Here is a 10835-nt window from a genome sequence, read left to right as displayed (position 1 = left end):
TTCAGTACACATACTACGAGGACCTATGATGCAACAACTGACTAAGCCAGTTAATACCTAAAATGTTTCATTATAACCATAAAATTTTTTAAGTAGGTCACAGTGACCTACTTTTCAGTTGACATACTCTGAGGACCCAAGATGCATCAACTGACACAGTGTAATGATTCTAAGCCAATATGTACCTGAAAAAATATTCAATCAGATCACAGAGACCTACTTTTCAGCTGACGTACTCCAAGCACCAAGATACATCAACCAACAAAGTTTGACGACTCTAAACAGATTAGTACCCGAAAACATTTAAATATAGCAATAAAATCCCAAAAGTAGGTCAGAATTACCTATATTTAAGTCGACATATACCGAGGACATAAGCTGCATCAACTGACAAAGTTTGATAATTCTTAACCAAATAAGAACTGATATATTTAAATAAGGTAATAAAATATTAAAAATGGGTGACCGGTCACAGTGACCTACTTTTCAGTCAACAAACTCTGATGTCTGGTGTTTCCAAGCCAGTTAGTACCTGAAGTCAAAAAGGCGATTAAAAATGGCAGATATTTCACAAAATACTCAAACTGCTTATAATTCTTACTTGTTTTGCAGAAAATAAAATGAAACAAACTACAGTTTACTTATCTAAATTAAAAGAAAAATGTTTTTTAAAAAATATTGAATAAATCTTTGAAGCCATTGTTGTTAAATATGATATATGATTTTTATGACATGGATCTTTGTTTTATGGCTTCTCATATTAAGGCAAACTTTTGACGAAATCTACCAAAAACTTATACCTATTTATATTCGATTCTTTTATTAATGTTGAATTCAAAAGACTCAAGTCAAACTCCAAAGTCAAGGGATCAGAGATATTGGTACTCAAAGAAAGGTCTTGACACAAGGAATACACCTGTGAAATATAAATCAATTTGTCTTTCATAACAATATGCATGTAATAAATCTACAAAACAAATTATTTTCTATTACTATAGTTTAAGCTCATTTCAGTTTATCATAACGTGTAAGATACTGATGCCAAAGTGAGGATGAACATGTATGATACAAGCTTACATTTTCAAAACTTCATGGACTAGCTGACCCAAAGAAGGAGATGTACCATCATGTATATTATGACTATGGACTGACTTCAACAAACTCCAAGCTTTTGAGTTTTGACTATTTTTTCAACTGTGTACACATAAACAATACACATTTTGAATAACTGATAGTTTATCAAACCCCATCAAGCTTCCACACAAAACAAGTGACATGTTATCTAAGAATTTTAATTTTAATAACACTAAAAACATGTTTCTATAACAACAAAAATAACACTATGGTGTACAAAGTGTAAAAAATACATGTATGACTCGACAATGAATTTAACATTCATAAATTCAGATACAAACAAATCTTTTTAATCACTGCAAGTACCTCGTAACATTTATATAAAAAAGTAAGATATTGTGTCAGTATACATTGTAGAAAATTTTTACTGTGCAAGAAAATGAAAAAAACCAAACTAATCATCAAAACGTATTTTCTTTTTAAAGTTATACAAACGCTATCAAAAATAACAGTTGAGCAACTAAATGGAAGTAGGATGCAACATAACAGATAAAGTACCATTCTTGTATTGGGGAGTTAATGTTCATACACTTGCAAAAACACTATTTCAGGCAAAGGGAAGTAACTCATACCACGTCACTATTTAATAGTGAACTCATTTCCAATGTCATGTTTAGTTTTAATCATGGAGCCTTTACATTGTGAAGACCATACCAATAAAGTATTCATAAAAATATACCGGTGATTTACCCAGCATTATATTCATAAAATACTATATAAAATACAGTGAAACCTCATTATATAATGACTCAATGGGTAAAATACTTATCAGATATCATAGGATTCCACATACTTAGAATAAAATACAAAAAGAAGCAGTGGCGGGAAGATCCAACTCACTTTAGACATATTCTGGTGTTTGACAAATTGGATGTTCAAGATACCAAAGTTCAATTGTGTTTCAGTTTAGACTCCTCCAAATCTTGCTGACCCTCCTTCAATGGCATGGTATATGACAGGTGTTCATAAAAGCTTATGATGTCAATCACAATTTGTACACAAAAGGTTTATAGTATCTACACATATTTCTTTTTCTCTTTATAACTAAACATCTTAAAAAATGCCTGTTAACAAATACTAGATACTATATATATATCACAGATACTGGAATCGAGAAACTGCTTAGCACTACAGTGCAATACATTTACAAATACTTGTACATTGTATCACATTCAAGTACTTGGCAGAAAACTTACAGTATGTTTTTACATTTGACTGTAGCGAAATAATTTCAAACTCTACTTAATTTTAAAAATTTAATTTCATAAAATTTCAGGTGATAGAAAATCTATGTATGATCATCAGAATATCTGCAGTCTTACAATTACATTGTCAAGATTGCTACATGTATTACAGCTGTTAAAGTATAAATTTCTTGAAGAAAATATTTTAAAAAATTTCTTTAAAATATAACTTTTTTTAAATAGATAGTGTATACAATGTAAGGATAAAAATATATCTGTAAAATATACACATAGCTTCTTTTCCAATTGTTGCAACTGAAAACATAACAATATTCATAATGAATTCGATTTTTTATTTTATCAATTCCATCATTTCACTAACACTGAATATTTTTCTCACCGATTAAAATACCGTATAATCCCTAATAACCGCCCAAGGTGCTTAGAAAATTGCGAAAATGTTATTTTGGTATTCTCTTTTAACATTTAATATATCTTAACTTCAAAAAATATTTTGAACAAAAATAAATTCAAAGAATCTCCAAAATAATGTCTAAGTTTACTTTAAAGGAAGATAATCAATGCTAAATGAATCATTTTCCACCAAGAAATTGGATAATGAACAAGTTTCATTGTCAATTCCTTCAAATTTTGGTAGACTTTTGATACGATTCTTGATAATTCTATGCACTGTACAGGGGGGCCTTATTTCCTGACAATTGAAAAAGACCCAAGGGGGCGCTTATAGGGGCAGTTTATAGGGATTATACAGTAAGTTTTTTTAATTGCTTTTAACATGACATGTTACAAAATGGTTTTAAAGGAAGATGACATCATTCTAGCAACATTACTTTAACATTTTCTGCAAAAAGTCCAGGCCCCTTTCTAAAAAATGTGAATTCTTTCCATACAATATATTACATTTTTTAGCAAATAAAAATAAATATACTATGCCCATTGAAACAATTACTTAAATCTGAGTTTATATGGAAATGGACAATGCAGCTATGAGACACTGAAATGAATGCCTTAGCAATAGACATTGCTGCTGACTTTGGATAAAAATACCCACAGACACACAAGCAGGTCAATTCTAAACTTTCACACTTTTATATGTCACAGTTTCTGCAAGTAAATGTAACCATCAAGTCACAGTGATTATCTAAACCAATATGGTAGATAGTTCTGGTACAAATTGATGACTAGTGTCCATTTTGCCTGGAATTCAGTGTTAGATAGTGGTTAGCCTCTAGAAGAGCCACAGCAACACAGTTCTGAAACGGATTCCCTGAGATAATTTGTGTATGTTTTGAGCTCACTTGGGACTGCTTCATCCTTGGAATGCATGGTACTCACTACCAGAATGACCTAATTCCTTGGCAAATCTGCAAAAAATTATACACACAAAATTAAAGATTAAGACATTGCTTTTGAATTGCAATTAAGACACAACCTCAATCACCATCTTATGCTAAATACATGTTCATTTTAAACAAAAGTGCTGTAATTATCTTTTTATTTGCGAGAACTTTATTTTCACATAATTACACGAGACAGCGTATATTTTCGCTTATATTCAGTTAGTATTCTTAAAAAATACATAGAGCAGGACCACATTTCATGAAAAAATTATCTTGCTAATGAAGAGTAAAATAAGGTGTCGCATAAATTAAGGTAGGATTCTTCTCACATTTCTTGTATTTAAAAATTAATGAAATTTTCACACAATCAAGAGGACAATATCACTAAGTGATGATATGAGTGGGATTAAATTTGACCATATAATATTAGAGGCAAGGTCAGGTCAAGGTCATTACCTTTTTCCTGTACATTAAGAATAAAAAAATTACTGTTTCCAATCATGCAATCCCTACTTGTAATTCAAAAGATTGAATGTTTTTCTTTTTGCATAAAAAGATACTACCATATAGGGCCTATAAGATGATATTACCAAATTGACATGGATAATTTAAATAAAATGGATATTTGGTAATCCGAATTTCCTCTACTTTTCTTAAATTTTTAGGATTTATTAGTTATTTTTATATGCTTCCTATATTTAACTTTTTCCAATTTTCACATATAGTAAAGTTGTCACATAAAGGTACAAAATAATACAAAAACTAAAAGATTTGATCGTTTACTAAGAGAGAAATAACACTTTTTATGGATTTTTGGCTCAAATCTGTACTTAGATTTGAAGCATTTAAAAACCAACATAGTTCTAGTATGTGTGAAAAATCTTATTTATTTGATATATTTTGAAACTTTAGTCCCTTATTATTAATTCAACTTACATTTGAAAATTTCTTCTAGTCTTTGATTGCGTAAAAATTATAACTAATTTCAATGTTCTATAATAATTTGAGAGGCAGAAAAGAAAATATTTTCATACGCCACCATTCCGCCAAAAATATAGTCCCTGCTAGTTTTCAAACGCAGTTTACCATTTCTATTTAAAGTTGTTTAATTGTGATGAGGAAAGAAAAATATGATCTTTTAAATCTCTTACATCTAAATATATAAGACATATCAACAAATGTACTGTAATGGCCAGGGGTAGAATTCAATTAATTAGTTATTTTTTTATGATTTAAATGTGTCAACATTTATTGGGAATATCTGCCAATATCTGGGTGGATTTTATTATGCATTAACGACACTAGGCCTACTACATTTCAGTCCTTTGATTGTTTACCCAACATGGTATTGTCTATATATATAGCACATTTGGCATCCTTGTTGTTTGAATTTATAAAGAAAATCCTATATTTTATGAATTCATGTGCATACCTTCAAAATCTTTGCATGTTACTGTATTTTACTTGATTATTTATGAGTCAAATAAGCGCTTGACATAGCCATAATTTCACACGATTGTTGGAGTCATGGAAGTTGTTTACATCCTGCCGACATCTTATTTGTATTACGTATTTGAGTAAGTGTTTTGTTATGCAATCCGATGTTATAATTGCTTGTGAATATCCACAAAATTAATGTTTGAATATGTTTTACTAAGATTTATCAAGGGTTTTTACGTTAAACGGGATTTAATGGTAGGCCTAGTTACACATTTTTACTTTGACAAAGCTAGGCCTATTTATTTGAATATCATCTGCTATACGATTGCAGTTTTCTATCATGAAATGCTTGTTTAATTCACATGGATTGTTTACTTACTTATTACAGACACATCTTTTGTAATCCACATTTATTGTTTATTTTTGTCTTTTCTCATTTTAATTCCGTTTAGTAGTTATTATCCTCATTATACGACAGCCTTGTTTGACACTGTTTGACAGATCTCTGTTTGTACGGCGCCGTACAGCGCTGCGGTTGGTTGAGTGACACCGTACAGCTTTTTCGTTGGTCAATTTGTATCACATGACTACTTCCAAAGGTTATAAATACAAGTGCCTCGCCAGTCTCTGGCAGATAAGTTGCACAAGCAACATCGCAGGAGTAGCCTAATCCTAGGTGAGACAACTGTAAATTATCTCCCAACACACTGGACACCTGATGTTAGATTTCTAAAAGCTTTTTAATGTCAAATCAACTTTCTTACCATTTTAACCATTAAAGTAGGGTTGACACTAAGGACCAAAAACAAATATTAATTATCTATATGTATCCAATATAGATGTTTGTTTACCTACTGTTATTTTCTGTTGAATGATCAATTATTAAACCGATACCAAGCCTTGTCCTTACTGAGAAATATGAAGCAAGAAATAAGGAGTGACTTTGAGAAGTGTTTGTGTGCAATTACTTTGTATAGCCCCCATTCCAGGATGGCCATCCGTGGGGAGCTTACAGTACTTTGAATATTCCATCTAGTCAGAAACCAGAGAAGAATCCTACCTTTTGTGATTTTACACTTTACAGTAATTAAAGGTTTTACCACTTGTGTGGTTTTGACAGAAAGGCCCTAGACTCGAGATCCCTATGTGTTTGTCTGTCAAATGACCCAACATAAGGGACAACTCTATATGCATTTCAGACTTACTTAGTAACTAAATTAGTAAATGGAGTGGGACCACAGGCACATATAAGTAGACTGGACTGATTCTTCTGTTGAGGTAATGAGTTCTTCATCAGATCTAGAGTTATCCTTCCTGTTCTACCATGCCAGCTTTCACTGGCCTCGGACAGAATGTACTCAACAGAAAATCTGTACAGAAAGCAAACAAAGATACATCAACTAGTCAACAGTTACCTGCCATCACTTACTATTGAATGATCATTCATAGGGGGATCAATGTACCTGAATTTCAAGGGCCACCCTTATCTCCATTACATCCCTGCCGATAATTTGCCAATGCATGGTTTCATTTAATCTCCTGATAATCAAGTTATCCACAATATTACTTCATGAACCAGCAGATTTGAGTTTCCCAACAACCCCCCCCCCCCACACACACACACTTGAAGGTAGTACTTATAAGGTCTATTGACAATAGTTCCATGAAAAAATTACAGTCCAAAAAAATTATACTGTATACAGGGAAATTTTCACCCCCTTTTTATTTTCGCCCCTTTCCCCCTAGTCGGAAGTGGGCGAATTTAAAACTGGGCGAATTCAAAGTAAACTGTATAAAATCTTATACAAAAATCTTTTGGGGCGAATTTAAAATGGGGCAAACTTGTTTTTAGATGTGAAAGGGCAAAAATAACACGGGGCGAAAATAACCCTGTACATACAGTATTCATTTTAATGACAAAGCCATCATACATTTCCATATTTAAAATAACCAAAAATTTCATTCATTTGAAATTATGCAGACCATGTCCTAGACAAACATTTACAATCTACTCAAATTGATTTTCATATGATGGAAAATAACATGATCCCACATTGTCAATTAAGTTACAAAACATTTAACAAACCTGTCATTCTTCTCAGCTAAAGCCTGTAGTTGGTCATACCATAGAATGTCTTCTTCCTTCTTATTGAAAAATAATAACTTAACATTTCTGAAAAAAAAGAAATCATTGGCTAAACATTATATCCAATTTAGTCATGAAAGTCATGAAATTGAGTTCAAATTCAGAAAAATTACATTATATGTAATACATAAAACTGTCCATACCTTAGTTTATTGAAAATATAGACTTAGAAACTGAGTCCTTTATACACCATATTGTTTTACTTACACTAATGACTTAGGGTCCTCTATACAGTGGTTAATGATGCGGACCATTGGTGTAAAACCCGTTCCTGCAGCAAACATGACTAAATCCTGACACACAGACAGACGCTGCTCATCAAAGTCCCCAGTAAATGTACTGACCTCCACTAGGTCATCTGGAATGAGGTTCAAAGTTCAAGATTAATTTACATTTTGATTTAGAAAATTACTGAGTTAAAAAGGCACCAAAATGTTCATTCTGTAAGCCCTACTTGTATCACAGGTACCATAGTTTCTACTTATTTTCTGATAAAAATTATAATAACTTTTTTAGTTCAATATGAAAGCAATTCTAGATTTTCATTGTGTTCATGTGCACTTCTATTTGTTTTGAGGAAAATCAAAACTCTTAATAAATCCTTTTAAATGGAAAGCCATGTATATTAAACCTACCTGTATTAAGGGAATCAATCCAGGGAGTGAGTGCTCCCCCTTTATAGATCTTAATCATCAGGTACAGGACTTTACCGTCCTTGACCCTTTTATCCTGCTCCCCGGTCATGGTCGGTAAAACAGCCGTGTAACTCCTAACCACCTCCATTCCTAAAACATGCAAAATATTGTTGAATTGAAATTAAAATAAAAATCATGCAAACTTAAAATCAACTGTAAAATTATTCATGTTTTTAAATATTTTGCTCCAATTATCCTAACATCATTTTGCCGATAAAAAAAACTTTTCCTTTAAATGCATGCATTAAACAATCTTGAAATCCATTTTCCTGATGCATAGACTGTGTGTTTACCTGAGACTTTATGCTTGATGTGGACATGGTATCCAATAGGTACACACATTCTGCTTCCAGTAGGAAGTGACAGACATAATAGCTTGGAATCATGGGTAACTTGAGATATACAATCAACGGCACACCTCCTGTAATCTATTTCTGCAATCAAAGAAATTCTGAACATGAAAAGTCTTTCCCTTCAGTGCCAAAACAAATTTATTTGTTAGCACATTTATTTCATAGATTAATCATATTATCTAAAATTCTTTATCAAAAAGTGCATACATGGCACTAACTTTATTTTTTTTCAACCTTCTTCCATCAGTCTTAAGAGATACTGGAAATTATGATGCATATTAATACAGTTGTACAGATACATTAAACTTGTTGGGTTTTTTCTTTTTTTGGAGATACAGACATACCGTAAATCTGGAAATTTTTACGTTGATTTTATTTTGCGAATTCGGTTCAAAATGGTGTTGATAAATTTTTGCGAATTACCACTGCTTTGTTTACATTTTCTTATTGGTAATTTATTTTTAAGAAAAATATTTTTGCGAATGCAATGAACACGCAAATTTGCTAAAAATTTATCTACAGCAAAAATTTCCAGATTTACGGTATGGACAAATGGAAAACTCAGTTCTATAAATATTAACAATCAGTAATCTTCCGTCAAACCTATTGAGGCCCTGTACCTTGGTTTTTGACTTTGACCACTTTGTTGTGTCTCTCTAGATTTCTGCCCAGGCTTGACCACTGCTGGTCAGGTCTCTCTTTTGTGAGTACAATTTCTGTTTTTCCAGTGTCCTTGATGACAGTGACTGAACAATAAAACATAAACAAGAGGCCCATGGGCCACATCGCTCACCTGAGTAACTTGGGTGATGCAGATCTTTACCAGATCCCCCCTCTTGCTATACCTATCATGCCCAACAACCCTCTTCCCTTTTTTATTTTAAAACTTTAGAATCTACACTACCCAAGGATGCTTCCACATAAGTTTCAGCTTCCCTGGCCCAGTGGTTTCTAAGAAGAAGATTTTTAAAGATTTGTTTTATATATTTCTATGTAAAACTTGGATTCCCTATTGTGGCCCCGCCCTACCCCCGGGGGTCATGATTTTGACAATTTAATATATCTACACTACCAAAGGATGTTTCCATATAAACTTCAGCTTTCCTGGCCCAGTGGTTCTTGAGAAGAAGATTTTTAAAGATTTGTTCTATATATATTTCTATATAAAACTTGGAATCCCTATTGTGGCCCGCCCTACGCCCGGGGGTCATGATTTTAACAATTTAATATCTACACTACCCAAGGATGCTTCCACATAAGTTTCAGCTTTCCTGGCCCAGTGGTTTCTAAGAAGAAGATTTTAAAGATTTGTTCTATATATTTCTATGTAAAACTTGGATTCCCTATTGTGGCCCCGCCCTACCCCCGGGGGTCATGATTTTAATAATTTAATATCTATACTACCCAAGGATGCTTCCACATAAGTTTCAGCTTCCCTGGCCCAGTGGTTTCTAAGAAGAAGATTTTTAAAGATTTGTTTTATATATTTCTATGTAAAACTTGGATTCCCTATTGTGGCCCCGCCCTACCCCCGGGGGTCATGATTTTAACAATTTAATATCTACACTACCCAAGGATGCTTCCACATAAGTTTCAGCTTTCCTGGCCCAGTTGTTCTTGAGAAAAAGATTTTAATAGATCTGTTCTATTTTTTCTATGTAAAACTTGGATTCCCTATTGTGGCCCCGCCCTACCCCCGGGGGTCATGATTTTAATAATTTAATATCTACACTACTCAGGGATGCTTCCACATAAGTTTCAGCTTTCCTGGCCCAGTGGTTCTTGAGAAGAAGATTTTTAAAGATTTGTTTTATATATTTCTATGTAAAACTTGGATTCCCTATTGTGGCCCGCCCTACGCCTGGGGGTCATGATTTTAACAATTTAATATCTACACTACCCAAGGATGCTTCCACATAAGTTTCAGCTTCCCTGGCCCAGTGGTTTCTAAGAAGAAGATTTTTAAAGATTTGTTCTATATATTTCTATGTAAAACTTGGATTCCCTATTGTGGCCCCGTCCTACCCCCGGGGGTCATGATTTTAATAATTTAATATCTACACTACTCAGGGATGCTTCCACATAAGTTTCAGCTTTCCTGGCCCCGTGGTTCTTGAGAAGAAGATTTTTAAAGATTTGTTCTATATATTTCTATGTAAAACTTGGATTCCCTATTGTGGCCCCGCCCTACCCCTGGGGGTCATGATTTTAACAATTTAGTATCTACATTACCCAAGGATGCTTCCACATAAGTTTCAGCTTCCCTGGCCCAGTGGTTTCTAAGAAGAAGATTTTTAAAGATTTGTTTTATATATTTCTATGTAAAACTTGGATTCCCTATTGTGGCCCCGCCCTACCCCCGGGGGTCATGATTTTAACAATTTAATATCTACACTACCCAAGGATGCTTCCACATAAGTTTCAGCTTCCCTGGCCCAGTGGTTTCTTAGGCCAGGTAAAATTAATCTTTAGATTCTCATCCTAATTTGCAAAAAAATTGGGGCGGGTGGGCGGATTTTATT

The 10835-nt window shown here is 33.1% G+C and overlaps 1 protein-coding gene across 4 annotated transcripts in view; it reads right to left on the bottom strand.

The window, feature by feature from the left end:
• Positions 1-10835, bottom strand: part of LOC134245683 (cytochrome b5 reductase 4-like) — a 49767-nt gene that overhangs the window by 26946 nt on the left and 11986 nt on the right. For 2 of the 4 annotated variants that reach the window (XM_062727954.1, XM_062727956.1), the window contains 7 exons: positions 8934-9059; positions 8254-8394; positions 7901-8050; positions 7473-7623; positions 7206-7292; positions 6325-6489; positions 1219-3703 (listed from right to left, as the gene is read on the bottom strand). In XM_062727954.1, coding sequence (XP_062583938.1) covers positions 3649-3703; positions 6325-6489; positions 7206-7292; positions 7473-7623; positions 7901-8050; positions 8254-8394; positions 8934-9059 — 875 coding nt within the window. In that variant the 3' untranslated portion in view covers positions 1219-3648. Of the gene's footprint in view, positions 1-1218; positions 3704-6324; positions 6490-7205; positions 7293-7472; positions 7624-7900; positions 8051-8253; positions 8395-8933; positions 9060-10835 lie in introns of those variants that run through there. The other 2 variants (XR_009987491.1, XR_009987490.1) reach the window with 2 other exon arrangements.

The sequence above is a fragment of the Saccostrea cucullata genome, unplaced genomic scaffold (assembly GCF_032062105.1).
Source record: "Saccostrea cucullata isolate Sc308-1 unplaced genomic scaffold, CSIRO_AGI_Scuc_v1 ctg3097, whole genome shotgun sequence".
NCBI classification, from domain to species: Eukaryota; Metazoa; Mollusca; class Bivalvia; order Ostreida; family Ostreidae; genus Saccostrea; species Saccostrea cuccullata.
Note: the sequence above shows the minus strand (reverse complement) of the source record. Positions and strands in the feature narration are given on the sequence as shown.